General features: G+C 39.1%; 1 protein-coding gene across 11 annotated transcripts in view; it reads right to left on the bottom strand.

Annotated features, from left to right (window-relative positions):
* Positions 1–10,597: 10,597 nt before the first annotated feature.
* The window catches only part of DLG1 (discs large MAGUK scaffold protein 1), a 309,015-nt gene continuing 302,076 nt past the window's right edge, over positions 10,598–17,536 (bottom strand). For all 11 annotated transcript variants that reach the window (XM_037037510.1, XM_037037507.1, XM_037037511.1 and 8 more), the window contains 2 exons: positions 13,339–13,430; positions 10,598–12,396 (listed from right to left, as the gene is read on the bottom strand). In XM_037037510.1, coding sequence (XP_036893405.1) covers positions 12,290–12,396; positions 13,339–13,430 — 199 coding nt within the window. In that variant the 3' untranslated portion in view covers positions 10,598–12,289. The remainder of the gene's footprint in view (positions 12,397–13,338; positions 13,431–17,536) is intronic.

The raw sequence follows: 17,536 nt of genomic DNA, 5'->3' as shown, positions 1-17,536 counted from the left end.
AGTGAATTTGCTGATCAGGCTTCTACATCACGCCCATTTGCCTGACTGGAACATGCACACAGCTTCAAATCGACACCTGCACGTAACGGGGAACCCTGCCTCAGCTTGAGCTTGGATCCTGACATTTCTGGGATGTAGACACACCTGGGTGATCAGAGGAACGGGGTGCGGTGCAAGGAGTGTATATCAGCCAGTAGTTTAACCAAGGAACCGCCTCATAGAGAAGTAGAAGCACTGAGGTGAATTGGGTCCCCACTCTGGACTCATTGAAGTGTGAGAGGATAAAAAAATACCATAACTGGTTTCACTAACACTCCTGTGAGGTGTTGGGGCCTAAGCAACACAGCTTTGGCACCCCCTGACCCTATTCCAGGACACGAAGGACAAAGAGCTCTTCTGCTATCTGCCACAGACATAGCCCGGCACCCCAAGGATTCAGGGAGCCCATCGGCATGGAGCCTGCTTGTCCCTGTCTGGAAGCTGAAATCCACTAGAGACAGCCTCTGGGGACTCAGAAAGAAGAGGCGCCTTTGACAGGGGGCAGAGAACCTGTACTGGTGTGAGGAGGGGACTAACGAGCCAGAAAAATGAGGATGGACCATTCTCTTACCCAGAACCTTACAAAAATTAATATATTTTTTCATTTCAACAAACTGTACTCTAGATTTTTCTATTTTTATGGGCTGTAATGTCTTTGACGAAGAACACGTCCAAACAATTTTTGTTCTGGGGGTGTTTGGATGGGCTGGTCTGCACAGAAAAAATTAGGAAGGGTGAACATTCACAGCAGTAAATGTGCTATTAAAGGACATCGTGCTCTTACAGTAAGTCTTCACTTAGGGTTGCCGGTATGTTCTTGAAAACTGCAACTTTAAGGAAAACAATGTATAACGAAACCAATTTTACCACAGGCTGATTGATATAAACAAGAATTATGTTCCTTTGGCATATTGCTGGTCACAGAAACATTTTTAAATTTCTAAATAAAGACCCAAACACTTCTAATATTAAGCTCTGAAATAAATGTGAACTATACAGACATTTAAGAAAGATTAGGATTGAGCACGGGCCTGTGAACCAGAGGATCGCGGTTCGATTCCCAGTCAGGGCATATGCCTGGGTTGCAGGCCAGTTCCCGGCAGGGGACACATGATACACTGCGTATCCTTGGCAGAGGCAACCATACATTGATATTTCTCTCCCTCTCTCCTTCCCTTCCCCTCTAAAGATAAATAAATAAAATATTTTTTAAAAAGAAAGATTAATAAGAACAAGTAAGACAGTTGTTTTCCAACTTGCTTATTTCAGGTCAGGGTCTCCGGTGGGCAGAGCCTATGCTGACAACGCAGTCCTGGATGTCCTGCTCACGCAGGGCACACTGGCGCACACTCTTACTCAGACTGAGGCAGCGGAGACACCCTAGTTCCCGTCACACGCACATTTGGGGATGTGGGAGGAAACCGGAGTCATCCAGAGAAAACCCCCACAGACACGGGGAGGACTGCAGGCTCTGTACAGACAGGGGGGCACCAGCAGGGAACGGTTTTTTCTTATCAACGTTATAATGAAATGATGTTATTTGAGGACCTTCTGTACTTCTGACATCATTTACCATGCATTTGCTGACTGGCTAACACATCTGAATTTGTATATTGAGATCAATGGCAGAATGACTGAGTGTCTTGTGAACAAAAGCTTTTGCCTCTCCACAAGTATTTTCCCTAGGAAGCTGGACTTAGAGGAAGCCTGTTCATTGGGCTACATGATATTCCACGTGTAAGCATTTCTAAGGCAGATCCTATGCTTGTTCTCTCCGTATTCATCACAGTGTCTTGCAGTTGGTGAATAGTTTCTAATTGTGAATAAGTTTCAGGACATTATTAACTATTGTTAAAGTGCCTCATGTTACTGAGGGAGAATGACTGAGAAGAGCCAGAAGAATTTGAGAACTAGGAAGTCCCCAGACAGTTTTGGGCAGTTCCTGTGGCGTTTCAAGGGCTGAGGTGTGGCCAGCAGGCTAACTCCATGGCAGGGCGCAGGGGTGCACCTGGGGGGTGCTGTCTACCACCATTCCCAGTGCCTGGCATCATGTCTGGAATACAGTAGACACACAATAAATGACTGACTGGAAAAGTGGACAGTGTCTCAAGCAAGATACTTGGCTAAGAAAGGAAAAGGAAAAGACTGTTTTCACGGGATTCAGGGTCCAGGGAGTTTTTCCAGGACAGGAGTTATTTGGTTGTGCAGTCAGAGCATAAGCAGCCCGTGGATGAAGGGAACTAAAGATCCAGGAAAGAGGGTGACTGAGGAAGATGTGAGGGATAAGATCAGGTGGACATGCAATGAGTTCTGGAAAGGAAAACAGAATGTCTCTTCCTTGGAGCCTGGAACAAAGAGGGGCAGGAAAGGCTCCAGCTGAGCCAACCCTGCATTTGAATGTAAGTCCCTTACGTGGGAACTCAGTTATTATTTTAATTATCAAACCACAGATTTTTAGCCTCTGAAAAATTTCCTTGCAGTCCAGGCTTTAAATTGTAAAGGCTCCAGCCCTGGCTGGTGTAGCTCAGTGGATTGAGCTCGGGCCTGTGAACCAGATGATTGCGGTTCGATTCCCAGTCAGGGCACATGCTGGGTTGCAGGCCAGTTCCCAGCAGGCGATGCACGAGAAGCAACCATACATTGATGTTTCTCTTCCTCTCTCCTTCCCTTCCCCTCTAAAGATAAATAAATAAAAAATATTAAAAAAATTGTAAAGGCTCCAATATTAACTCTGGAGATAGATCTCCATTTACTTCGTTGAATATAAAGTTTAATCTGAGTAGAAACCAGTACAAAAGAGGTAAAGAATAAAGATGTAAAATTGAGGAGACTACATCTGGCTCTGTCACTAAGACTTTCAGAGAAATTATTCACACCCTAGCTATTTCCAAGGAGTGTTTTGGATGACTTATAATGAAAACATAGGCACAAGGAAGATAAAATCGATACAAAAAGATAAAAATCACAAAGCACTTTCAGGAAGGAGGGTTATACCAGGAACCAGAAAGGACTCTAAAGAAACAACAAAAAAAATTAGCTTATTTGAGATTTAGAGTCAGACCTTTTTATCCACTCCCATCCCTTCCTCCAACCCCCCTCCCCCAGCTAATTGTACTAATTTATGAATGAAGTCACTGCCAACACTTACACAAGGCTGTTTTTATCCCATTAAGAGCCACAGCAGTGAAGACTTCCAGGCTATGCAGCAGTCTGAAAGCTCTGGAGAAGGAGGGGAGTTGTGCATTCTGATCATCTGTAATGTGCACTCCACTGGGGCAGAGGAATACAAAGAGGCGGCCACCTAACTGGAGACCAAGCATGCACCGAAAGAGGTAAAAGGCAGCAGAGAAAGCACATGTTCAGTGTTAAGGGGACACCCAGTATATGCTGCAGGAATTCAGGCAACAAGGGCTACAGCTGGGAAGGCTTCTGCAGGAGGGCGGATTTAGGGTAGGCCTTGAAGAAAGAGAGGGCTTTGATAAGGGGACTTGGGTGGGGAGGACACAATAATTAGCAACGTAGGAATCGGCATGACCAACAACCCCAAGACCAGCACCGCAGAGGGTGTGTGAATAAGAAGAGGTGTGGCTGGGGAGGTAGGTGGTAGTAGATAATTTATTGACCACATATGTACTATGTTCTAGGAAGTGCACTTTAGAGGTAAGTGAATTATTTTGGAATTCAGGGTTCACGTAGGTCATTGAGGAGAGAAGCACAATCCAAAACGCACTTTAGGAAGAGTCATCTGGTGGATGGCTGATCAGCAGGGGTGCAAAATAGAGGCTGAGATGATTAAAGGGGCCACTGCAGTAAGTCAGGTCTGGGAATGAGGGTGGCCTGGGGACCTGGATTAGAAAGATGCCCATGGAAATGGTAGCCTTCCCCCCAGAAATTGAGGAAGGATCAACAGTATTTGGTGACTGGATACTTGGGGATGAGATGTGTTAAGAAGAACTAAAGTTAAAACTTGGGTGACAGAGAGAATGCCCTATTAAGTACACCCGTTATTAACCAGAAGAAGAAAAATAGTGAAGTGGTTAGTAAAGCTTTTTCCTAATAAGGGTAAGTGAGGAATGTCAGATCGACTAGATCTGACTCAAGCACTGAACTTTCAGAGAAAGAAAGGAATCTGTCATCAAGAGGTATCTTTTCTAACCTTAAGTACCACTAGGGAGGTAGATATTTTTGATCAAGTAACTCACAAGATTTAGAAAACCTTCCTGTAGAGATTCATAGTGTGGAACGTGGGGCTTAAGTTGTCTTTAGCTCTCCCATCTGTGAGATAAACGAATCTAATTTTAGACATTCCAAAAAAAGATTACATCACTCTAATCTTTTCTTCCATCAGAATGTTCCCTATATCTTGTTTCACATGCTGACTGTTTTGTACAGACTTCTATAGTCAAAAAACCACTTTACCGATGTGGACACCAGCCCGCAGTACCCGAGTTATTATGGATGAAATGAGATAGTCACACAACTACCAAGTCCGGTGGGGAAAAAAGCGGCCTAGGCGTATTGCAGACCTGATTCCCCACAGGAGAACTGATCTGTGGGCGTGGGTCCTGTGCATCTCCCAGTGGGAGCTGGGCCCTCGCTCACAGAACGGTCTTCGACACTTTACTGCTGTTAAAAATTGTCCAAATGAAATTGGTCATTAACACTTGATTAGCAAAAACAGGGCTGAATACATGCTCAATTTAAGTAGTTTATTCCAACCTAGGCTAAACACTAGTAATTCCTAAGGTGTGGTTAGAGCCATTTTAAAGGAGTGACCTAATAGTTCTTTAAAACACACGTAAGAATCAAGTCATATTGTGATTAGAATGAAAAAGACCAGCAAGGTCAGGTGTACCATCAGTGTGCCAGAGGTCAAGGGTCAAAGCAGTTCCTCAGAAGCCAGCTCTGCTTCACGAATCCCCTAAGTACGTTGCACTAGAACTAGATTTCTGTTAATCACATAATATTAGTAACATTTGAGATGCAGAGTTTACCACCTAAAGAATATTGGTAGATAAAAGAAACACCTTTATTGCCTTTAGAGAGAGGGGAGGGGAGAGAGGAGAGAGGGAGAGAGGAAAGGAGAAGGAGGGAAGGGGGGGCCGGAGAGAGAAACATCACTGACTGGCTGCCTCCATACTTGTCCAGACTAGGAATGTGTCCTTGTAACAGGGCAAAGCCAAGAGGGGGACCCCAAAAAGGGATTTGGAATGGGGTCCAGAACTCAAGGTGTCCAGGAAATATTAAGATGTCCTTCCCCCCCACCCCCACAGGTGTCAGTTGGGGGAAGGGACAAATGGAGAGGCCATTGAGAGCTGTTTTGCATGGCAACAGTTTCAAAGATAACCTCTGGAATGGTCATTTAACATTATCTATAACCTTTAACTGGTTCCATAGATATGTTAAATAGCTGTGGCCTCTGTGCTTTGAGCCAGGGAGAAGGGAGTGACTTCCACCCAAGATGTAACTGGGAGGCAACTCCCAGACCCAGTTACAGTGTGTGCGTGAGAGCTTGGACTGACTGGCATGCCTGCCCAGACTCACTATGGCAGCCCAGTAAAGCTGGAAGGATATGGGAGTCCTGGCAAGTGAAGGCGACTGTGGAAGGAGTCGGAAATGGGGCTGCAGAGGAAGACTGGCAGAAGGATTTAAACGCAGACGCAGACGTGGCAGCCACTGAGGAGAACCACGCACTTTTGGCCATAATGGAGATTCCTGCAGCCATGTGATAGAGAATCACTATGTAACTTTAGTAAGGAGTATCACGTGGCTTTGCCAGAGTGGGGGACCCCCGTAGCCACGTGAAGAAGAGAACCACATGCTTTTTGCCAGAGTGGGGGTAAGAAGGAGGAGTACCCACTTGCTCTGGCAGAGTGGGGACCCCCGCAGCCATGTGAAGGAGGGAACCATGTGGCTTTGCCAGAATGGGGACCCCTGCAGCCAGCTGAAGAAGAAAGCCACGCGCTTTTGGCAGAGTGCAGACCCCTGCAGCTTTGGTAGAAGAGGCCCATGCGGCTTTGGGGTGCTCCCTTTGGCCGTGTGGCCTGGGATGCAGGAGACACTTTGCCTGGAAAATGGGTACAAAGAACTCTTGCCAGTACATCATGAGAAGGTGCCACATGGCTTTGGAGTAATTTGAGATCCTGCCTGGACAGCAACACAGCCGATGGTGCCAGGGGCCTGAAACATGGACGTGTGCTTCTGAGATTCTGTACCCCCGTCAGGGCAGGGGGAAGGAAGTGCTGTGGGCATCTGTGGTTATCCTAAAGGACTTTGACATATTAATGGGGACATTGAGTCACTACTTTAAGTCTGTATAGCTTTGAATAAACCTTTCCTTTCCTTTTCACAAGTCTCTGGCATGGAGAGACGTCTTTCCTCTGGTGGCGGACAGACGAGCCCAGTAGGTGGTCAGGACAGTATTAGTAAACTGCCCTTGGGGGGGGTGCTGTTGTTCTGTAAGTTTTTGGCACCCTTGGGTGGGCCAAATATTGCCCCCCTTGGACCTCCGTTCTGTAACATCCTGACCAAGAACTGAACTCAGACGATGCTCCAACCCACAGAGCACCCCAGCCAGGGTGGTAGTTAATAACTAAAAAAAAATTACAGTCCTTTAGTGCTCAACAAAGTAGACTTTCTTAAAAAATTAAGGCTGTCTTGGTGGACTGTTTCCTAAACTGTAAGGTTATTAGACAATCTCACCTTTAACACATGGCTGTTTTCATTTGTTGCTCAGACTTCTCATTTACTGCTGTCCTCCTAAATATACTATTTCCCTTAGGACATGGGTACTGAGAATCTGGCACCAGTCACTGGAACATTCAGCTACTGGATTGCCTGCTATTCCTGGGAATTTGAAATTCTAAATCCTAATTGTTTATTCTTTGCAATCTCCAACTTTAGGAACAAATTTGTCCTATAAATAGGTTCTTGAGATCTATTGTTCCGCATTCAGTTTGTTTTAGGATGACGGGCTCCTGTGCAACTGCCCAAATGCGTGGGTGCTCCCAGTAGTATGAGAGGTGGAGTGGTGAAGGGCCTGGCCTGGGTGTCAGGTCAAAAACCCATTTCTGGTTCTGCTCTTGTTCTGGTTCCTGCAGGCCTTGAGTTGCAAAAAAGTACAAAGGCACAGCAGGATAAACAAGAAACAGTGCCAAAGTCCAATTAGTGAATGGAAGTATATCCATTAATGAATAATTGATATATGCAACAGCATGGATGATTCTTGGATGCATTTTGCTAAGAAGCTATATGCAGAATGCTACAATGACATTTTGGGAAAGGCAAAACTATAGGTATTGAGAAAGAAAATCAGTGGTTGTTGAAAGTTGGGAGTAGGAGAAAGTACTGACTACAGAGGGACAAACATGAGAAAAACTTTGGGATAATGGAACTGTTTTTTATTCTGAATTGTAGGGGTAGTTATATGACTCTATGCATGTCAAAACTCATAGAATTGTACAACATAAAGAGAATTTTGCAGCACATAAATTAAAAAAATAAAAATCTACATAATAGTTTGGACAGTGGTTTCATTTGGAGTTGCAGTAGAGACTTGGAGAAACCTGAGGGGTGGGGTTGGCATGCCCAAGGTGCTGGTCAAGTTTTTTTGAGCTTCATGCTGGTTGCTACCTGGATGTTTGTTCATTGAGGTATATGTACTCTTATGATATTAATACATTTTATATATGTATGCCTCAATAAAAAGTACACACAAAAAGATAGAATTCCAGCCTTCACTGTCCTCTGGTCTCCTTTTCCTAATTTTTCCCATGTGTTTTACAACTATTATGGGTAATAGTAACTACTAGAAAAGCCACAGCATTAAGCTCTTCCTGGTCAGGTTTGGTATTTGTTCCTAAATGCCTTGAACAATACTAACGCATCCTCTGACCACCAATTCTGTTCACCCTGCTGTTTAGCAGACCAGGATCTGTTTTGCCAGCTTTCAGGTAAGTATCTGGGGATGGAATGGAGAAAGAGCTGGCAGTGAAAAGTAAACAAGGAAGCAGGCAATGAGTAAATGGTGACTCTTCTAGTCTTGGAGGAAAGAAAATGTATCTTCTGGGTGATTCAAATAATCTTTCTCAGGCCTGTTTCTAGACTCTCAATAACCAATATTCTGGAGCACTGCTATGGATTGCTGGGTCTAGCGCTGTGCAGAGATGTGAGAACAGTTTATAAAACCATGTCGTCTTCCAATTCCATGCTGAGTTAGGGTAGGTCAAAGTCACAGCATCTCTGACAAAGAGTAGGGATCCTTAGAGGAAGAGATGAGTAAACATGATTACAGAAAGTGAAATGTAAATGTAACCTTCTTCACTAAGTCTGTCAAGATTTCTCTAGAGCTGATGAAGATGGTGGACCACACTCTTCTCAGTCTTCTGCTACCAATGACAAACACTACAGAGCAAGAGGAACAACAGGGAGAATCAAGTCAAGTACCAGATCCTGTGGTTGGTGTTTTGTGCACACTAATTTACAATCCTACAAGGTAGTCATTTGAATCCCGTTGAAAATGAACTATAATGAAAGCTCAGGTTAATTTGTACAAGGGGACTTGAAACAATTCCAGGCTTCTGATTCCAAATGAAAAGAGAATGAACTTTCAGTGTGTAATAAGTGCTAGCTAAGGTTTGTAATCTTATTGATTCTCAAATTATGTCCATGTTACAGATATGTAAAAAGGAGGAGGAGGATGCAACTAGCCCAAGGTTCGTTACCTAGGCAGTCAGCAGCAGAGCTGGCATTCAAATTAAGCTCTGACTTCACAGCCCACATTCTTCACATTATAGTGCTCTACTGCCAAAGAAATGAGAGCTACGTTATGCAATTCTGCAGGGAGATACACGGAATCTTCAATATTGGATTAAACCACAAGATAAACTCATGTCCAAAAAGTAATATTCATGTTTTTCTTTCACCTTTCAAATTCAAACCCCCCAATAAAATCTTCTCTATTTACGGACACTTGCTTTCTTTTAATCAGTTAATTCAAAACTTGAGGGACACATAACCCATTAAATTCGGTTCACAGCATGGGATGCAAAGAAACTGATATGGCAGGAAAACCACTGTTCCAGGAGCCAGGAGATAGAGATGCTAATTCTGGCTCTGTTCCTGATTTGCAGTGTAACTCTGGTTAAGACACTGGGATCTCTGGGCTTCTGTTTCACCATGTGTAAATTAAAAAGTACTCAAGGCAGAGAACCTTGGAAGGTAACTGTTTAATTTGGAAAACAAATTTTCCTCATATGTGAAGCCCCAAGTTGCAATATTTAGAGTTTAAATACTATGTAGTGGTTTAGCAGGTATTTGTTTTTAATATATTTCAGAGAGAGAGGAAGGGGAGAGAAACACTGACATGAGAGAATCACTGACTGGTGGTCTCCCACGAACCCCCCCCCCCCGACCTGGGACCAGACCCACAACGTAGGCATGTACCTGGAGTGGGAATCAAATCAGTGACCTTTTGGTTTATGGGACGACATTCCAACCAATTGAGCCACACTGGCCAGAGCAGCAATTAGTACTTTTATTAATAGTTCTATGCAATCTATAAAGCTGCACAAAAATTCACAGTTGACCCTTAAACATGAGGGCTAGTTGGGGGAGGATGACCCTTCATGCAGTTGGAAACCCGCATACAACTTTTTAAAATCCTCACATGAGGACATGCTTATTGATTTTTAGAGAGAGGGCAAAGGAGAGAGAGAAACATCGATTGGTTGCTTCTTGTATGTACCCTGAGAGGAGACTGAACCCAGAACCTAGGCATGTGCCCTGACTGGGATTCAAACCCATGACTTTTTGGTTTATGGGGTGATGCTCCAACCGAGCAGGGATGCATATAACTTTTGATTCCCCTAAAACTTGACTACAGTTGTCCCTCGGTATCAAGGAACCACCTACAGATACCAAAATGCATAGATGCTCAAGTCCCTTACATAAAATGGCATAGACCAATGCACAGAGGCAGCCCTCCACGTAGCTGGATTCCCAACCCATGGTTGGCTGAATCTACAAATGGGGAAACCTTGGGATAGGAAAGCTCAACTGTATATTTATTGAAAAAAAATCCACATAGAAAGTGGACCTCTACAGTTGAAACCCATGTTGTTGAAGGGTCAACTGTATTTTCTTACAAAAAACATCACCTAGCAAGATCATCCATAAAGCAATATGATATATTCTGACACATAAATGGCATGATTTTATAACCTCTTGATGTTTTATAATATGTGACCAGTAAATATTTCAAAATGGCTTACTTGGAGGTTTTGCTATAAGGTAATTTCTGGGGCTTATGAAATATTTTACATTAATTTTCTTCTGGCATGTTTAGTTTGGTACCAATATACCATATTTAGTTTAAGAGCTATACTATATAGTTCAGTGTGTTAACATACTTAATCCCAAAGCCTACAGGAGAAATGTCAATTAACTTGCCTAATAGCTCTTGTATACAGTTTAAAAATTATGTGATACACCAAACTTTTACAAGAAAATGTTAGCTTGTAAAATAATTTTTCTTTCAGAATTCAAGACACATTTAACATGGATTTTACAATAAAGTTTATTAGCTGTTCTCCTCTTTCTCATGAATGGAATGGATAATAATGATAATTCTTTACAAACTAGTACTCATTTAAGAAATTGTAATGTGGAGGGTTCAAAAACATATTTAATAAACAATGTCAAAAAAAGCAATGGGCAGCTAAACAACATTATTAGTATAAAAGACCAGAGAAATTGATTTCTGATCTTTCACTAAAATTTCTTGAAATTTCTCACCGTGAAGATTTGCACAACTCTAGTACAGAGCAGCCGTGAGAGATGAAAGTTGTGCAGCCTGAGGGGGAAACACACACAGGAGGCTTTTGACTGTTTGCCATTAATGAAAGGAGAACTGGAAGAAGAGGCAGAGGACCAAATTCAAAACCAAAAGCAAGAACAACAGTAACAAAAACCAACCAACCGGGAACCATTTGAAAACTTTTGTAGAAAAGAGGAGAACACACGCCAATACTTTTACTTGTAATCTAACTTCCCTAGAGGTTTCTTTCCATAACCACTTTCCATAATTGTTTTCTTCTGTTCACATGATTAAGGAAAATAAAGTCTAATCAGTTAATATTTAATTTAAAAACCAAACAAAAAGTTAAGAGTAGGTGGCAAAAGAAATATATTTTAAATATATATGTTTGTGTGTGCAACTATGTAAAAATAATTCCCATAGTTACAGAGTTTAAAGAAAGTTTCATATATATATTTATATATATTTTTTATTATAACAAAATAGGCAGTTATTGTGGGTAAATATTCATTAAAATCTGACTCCTAAGATTATGTTTAAAGTTTTGGGCTATGAGTTGGACCCCTTTTACACTGTCGTAGTGATTTCTGTATCATCGCTGTAATGCCTGTCTTTTCTGTTTATACCTTTGAAATTTTCTCAACCTTATGTGTAAAGGGTGAGCTCCCCTAGCACCTAAACGTGGCCTCAATTCAGAAATGTGATGCTCATTATGTATGGATAATTTGTAGTGAGACACTACAAATAATGTTGTAGAAGGAGGTTAAAAACATTTAAACACTGTTATCTCCAGCAGGTGTTTTGGAAAAAAACCCTTCAAACAATAAAAGACATGAAAAACCTATGAAAAATGAATATCCCTTTTAAAATTATGAAAGTTAACCCAGACGTTAATTTTGAAATTAAAAAACATGTCTTTCCTTATTTCTCTATAATGAAGTATTTGTGGTGATAACAGAAATCAATTGAGAAAAAAATCTGAGAGCTAATAATATATCGACCAAACCATGCTATTTAAAGTTAAGCGTGCATTGTTGCTCCAAAGTTTACTAAATCATTGATTAAAACCACTTTTCTTTCATTGATACTGAAATCTGAAAAAAATGTATATAAAGCTTTTTAAAAAATCTTTTAAAGTTACTTCCCCTTAAACATTAAGGAATTTTACAATTTCCTCATCTTCCCAAATCCTTAATAGCTGGTCAGGCCATTCCATCTTCAGTTCTGAGAAATGGCCACAAACCAACAGTGACATAAAATAATACAGACGCTACAACTTGAAGGAGACACTAGATGTCAAAAATAAGTGCAACTGCAGACCATGATGAGTGAGATGTGATTCAAAATGGGAGGAGTACTGAAGACAGACTCCAAAGGGCAAAGAAATGTCAAAGAAAATTACATTGTGGAAAAGAAAAACAGAAACATCAGTCCTCATAACTTTTCTTTTGCTGGAACCCAGATGTAAGGACCAGACTGTTCTTCTATGATCTGCTTCACTTGGTTATAAATGTCTTCCAGAGTATCACCCTGTACAATAGCTGTAATGAAATCAGAAATCTCCATTAACTGTCTATTTTTTCCATTATAATTACTGATGAGAGTAAAAGCTAAATCTTAGAAATAGTTATAGTTATTTACCCAGAAAAGGATACCTTTTATGTACTTTTCATTTAGTAAAAACGACTAATTTCATTAATTTTCCTATTTGTAAAATGTAAAAAATTTATTTTAAAACCTGACCAAAAGTGAAACTTGGTAATACTTTGTGTATTTGGGAAATACATATTGAAGTTTTTAGAGCCAAAAGAGCATCTGTCTGCAACCTACTTCTAAATGTTTCAGAAAAAATATATATTATAAAATGTTAATATTTGGGGAATTAGGGTTAAGCATATGTAAGAATTACTGATACTAGTCTTATGATTTTTCCTTAAGTCTGCAATTACATATATATATAATTTAAATCTACACATAAAGCACATAGATTGCAATACCATGGCACTTAATGGTGCTTTCTGTTAACACCAAATATAAGTTTACCATAATTTCAAACAAACAAATCATAGTAACAAAAACCTGCTCAAAGGTATCTAAGGAGAAATTAAAAAGACAAAATGAATGAGAGATTACTTGGGAACTGCTACCCAACTCTTTTCTTTTTCAACAAATAATACCTTAAAATGGATCAAGATTTTTAAGGAATAAAAGTCAGTTTCACAGAAGAAATAAAATCTGAGTCTATTTTTCTCCAGTAATATATGAATTATTTTCCTGTGTATGCTGTCCTAATAACCCGAGAAACACCAAATTTCAGAATTCCTCATCACTACTACCTAGGTTAGATGTATTATTCTGAAAATGATAGTATTAATCACTACTGGTAGATGTGGGCATAGTTCAAAATCCATTTCAATGGATCACTTCATATGGCTGTAAATCAAAATTCTATCATAAAGAGCACTGCCATATAGGATGCCAACCTGTGAAATGCTCAGTAAATTCTTGTTCCAGTTTCACGGCTCTTTCAAACGTTTTTCTGGCTTGTTCTTCTGTTAGACGCTTATTCATTTCCCTATGCAAATAAATTTAAAAATTGGTAATTACTATGTTTTAATACTTTTTGAAGATGACAAAAGACATAAAACAAAATCATGAAAAGTTAAGTTCTACTGAGACTGTAAATGTCATTAAAAATTAGATTTAGTCACTGAAAATGTAGCTATGTACTTGGAACGACAGAGAAGAGTTTCAACACATCTTTGTACTGGCTCAAGGCAGGCCAAAAAAAAAAAAAAAAGAGAGAAAAACCCTAAGATTTGACAGTTTTGACTTTGATAAAAAAGTATATATACTTTGATATCAAAGTATGACTTACAGATGTACCTACCAATTCACAGATAAATTAGGGAACAAAAACATTGAACAACAGTATAAGAAAGCCATTAGAAAAATATATTAGTCTGGGACAGTCTGGGATCGATTCCCAGTCAGGGCACATGCCTGGGTTGCAGGCCAGGTCTCCAGTTGGGGCCACGTGAGAGGCAACCACACATTGATGTTTCTGTCTCTCTTCCTCTCTCCCTTCCCTTCTGTCTAAAAAATATATAAATAAATAAAATCTTTAAAAAAAAAGAAAAATATAGTCTGGGAAAAAGTGCAGAAAGAATGACTTAGTTTTTTCAATTAATAGATAGGTTAAAAAAGAGATGATGCTTGAATCAAACAAACCAAATAAGGTTTGTTCATGACAATTTGGAACCTGATTCAAATTGAAAAACATCCACAAAACTTGCAAAATAATCAGAAAATTTTGAACTGATACTGAGTTATTAAATATGACATCATAGTGATGTTTTAAAATAAGAAATTCCTATCTCTCAAATACAACTGAAATATATGGACGTAATCATATAATGTCTGGGACTTGTTTCAAAATAATGTGGAGGTGTAAGGAGGTGGGGGACAATGAAACAAGACTGATCATTGTTAATTATTGTTGCAGCTGGACGATGGTCATGGAGTTTGTTTTCAACTTAAGAGGAAAAACTTTTAATATTTCACCATTAAATATGATGTTTGCTTTCATATTTTGTTGACCTTCATGATATTAAGAAAATTATTATTCAGTTTTAAAAATGTTTTTGTCATGAATAGATGTTAATTGTATCAAATGCTATTTCTGTATTTATTAAAACAATCATATGCTTTTACTCCTAAAATCTGTTAATGTGGTATACTGCATTGATTTAAAAATTTAAAATTTGAGGTAAAATACACATAACATAAAAGCTACCATTTTTACATGTATAGTTCAATGGCATTAGTACCTTCCTTCATGCTTTTGTGTAACCATGAACACCATCTACGCCTATGATTCTTTTTGTCTTGTAAAACCAAAACACAACATCTATTAAAAACAACTCTATTCTCACCTACTCCCACCCCACCCCGACAACCACCATTGTATTTTCTGTCTTTATAATTCTGACTACTCTTAAGTGCCTCATCTAAGTGGAATCACATGAATTTGTCTTTTTGAGACTGGCTTATTCTACTTACCACACCTGCAAGATTTATCCATATTGTACCATATCATAGAATTTCCTTCCTTTGTATGGTTATACCACATTTGCTTATCCATTTACTCCTCGACAAACATGTAAGTTTCTCTCATGTTTTAGCTATTGTGAATGTTACTATGAACATGGGTGTACAAAGTTCAAGCCACTTTCAATTTTTGAGTGTATATACCCAGGGATAAAATTGTTGGATCCCATGGCAATTCTATTTTTAATTTTTTTAGGAACTGCCATACTATTTTTCATGGTAGATGTACCATTTTACATTGCTACCAACAGTTAACAGGAGTTCCGATTTTTCTACATCCTTGTCACCACTGTTTAGTTACTATTTTTTTGATGGCAGTCATCCTAGTGTGTGTAAAGTGGTATCTCATTGTGGTTCTGATTTGCATTTCTCTAATAAAGTGTGATAGTAAGAATCCTTTCATGTGTTATTTCATTTGTAATCTTCAGAGAAATGTTTATTCAAGCACTTTATTTTTGAATTAGGTTGTTTTCCTGTTGAGTTTTAGGAGTTCTCTATATATTCTGGATATTAACCATTTATCAGATGATTTGCAAATATTTTTCCCATTCTGTAGGTTGCGTTTTTATATTGTATATTGTACCATGTGATACAGAAAAATTTAAAATATTAAGTCTAATCTCTTTTATTCTTTTGATACCTGTCTTTGAAGTTATAACCAAGAAATCATAGACAAATCCAATGTTGTAAAGCTTTTGTCCTTTTTTTTTAAGAGCTTTATTTTCTCATATTTATGTCCTCAATACATTTTGAGTTAGTTTTTGTATATAGTGTTAGGCAAGGCTGGTCCAACTTTCTTTTGTATTTGGATATCCAGTTTTCCTAGCACCATTTATTGAAAAGACTATTCTTCCCTCCTCTGAATGTTGTTGAATCTTTGTCAAAAATCAACTGATTAGCCCTGGCTGGTGTGGCTCAGTGCACTGAATGCTGGCCTGCGAACCAAAGGGTTGCTGGTATGATTCCCAGTCAGGGCACATGCCTGTGCTGTGGGTCAGGCCCCCAGTAGGGGGTGCATGAGAGGCAACCGCACATTAATGTTTCTCTCCATCTTCCTCCCTCCCTTTCTGTCTCTCTAAAAAAAAACATCCTTCAGTGAGCATAAAAAGAAATAATTAAACCTGAACATGCACATGAAATATGTTTCCATTTATTTATGTTTTTAAATTTCACCAGTGTTTTGTAGTTTTCATTGTATAAGTCTTTCACTTCAGTTAATCTGTAAACATTTAATTTTTTTGATGTAATTGTAAACATAATTGCTTTTGTAATTTCATTTTCAGATTGTTCATTGTATATAGAAATGTAACTGATTTTTGTGTTAACTTAGCTGCTATTTCGTTCAATTTAATAGTTCCAATACCTTTTATCTGGAATCTTCAGAGTTTTGTATAGGTAAGATCATATTATCTGTAGATAATTTTACTTCTTTTCAGTCTGGATGCTTTTTTTTTTTCTTACCTGAGACAGTTTTCATCTTTGATCTGGCCAGAACCTCCAGTACTGTTAAACAGAAACGGTGAAAGCAGGCATCCTTGCCTTGTTCCTGATCTTGAGAGTGAGTTTTCACTCTTTTACCACTGATTATCTTTGCTGTGGATTTTGCATATATGGCTTTTATACTGAGGTAGTTTCCTTTTCTTCCTATTACTTGTTTTTATCACGAAAGGGTGTTGAATATTGCCAAATGCTATACCTGCATTAGTTGAAATGATTGTGTGGATTTTTCCCTTCATCATGATGATATGGTTTATTATGTTGATTTTCAAATCATTCTGGCATTATAGGAATAAATCCTACTTGGTCATGGTGTATAATCCTCTTAATATACTGCTGAATTCAAGTTGCTAGCATCATGTCACTCATTTTTTCACCAATGTTCCTAAGTCATTTTGGTATGTAGTTTCTTGATGGTCTTTATATCAGGATAATACTGCTTTCATAGAATGAGTTAAAAAGTGTTCCTTCCTCTTCAATTTTTTGGAAAAGAATGAGAAGGACTAGCATTAGAATTTTAAAACATGTTTGGTAAAATTCACCAGAAGCCCTCTAGTCAGGGCTCTTCTTTGTTGGGAGTTTTAAATTACTGACTCAGTCTCTTTACTAGTTACCTATCAACTCAGATTTTCTATTCCTTTGTGATTTAATCTTGGTAGATTTTGTGTTTCTAGAAATTTGTCCATCTAGGTTATATATATACTTTTTGGCAAAACTGTTCATAATGCTCTTGTAATGATTTTATTTCCACAGTATTACTAATATTGTCCCTATTTTTATTTCCTATTTTAGTAGTTTGAGTCCTTTTTTTCCATATTTCATCGTACTAAAGATTTGTCGTTTTTTGTTGATCTTTTCAGAGGACCAACTTTTGGTTTCACTGATTTTTGTTGTTTTGTTTTTTTCCTTTACGCCTTTTAATTGTATTTCATTGATTTTGCTATTACAGTTGTCCAGGTTACCCCTCTTTGCTCCCCACCCCCACCAATGCACCACCCCCGACTCCCTTAGGTAATCCCCCCCACCATTGTTCATGCCCATGGGTAAGTTCTTTGGTCGCTCGATTCCCTATAG

The sequence above is a fragment of the Sturnira hondurensis genome, unplaced genomic scaffold (assembly GCF_014824575.4).
Source record: "Sturnira hondurensis isolate 20B ecotype Veracruz unplaced genomic scaffold, ASM1482457v3 Scaffold0023357, whole genome shotgun sequence".
Classification (NCBI taxonomy): Eukaryota; Metazoa; Chordata; class Mammalia; order Chiroptera; family Phyllostomidae; genus Sturnira; species Sturnira hondurensis.
Note: the sequence above shows the minus strand (reverse complement) of the source record. Positions and strands in the feature narration are given on the sequence as shown.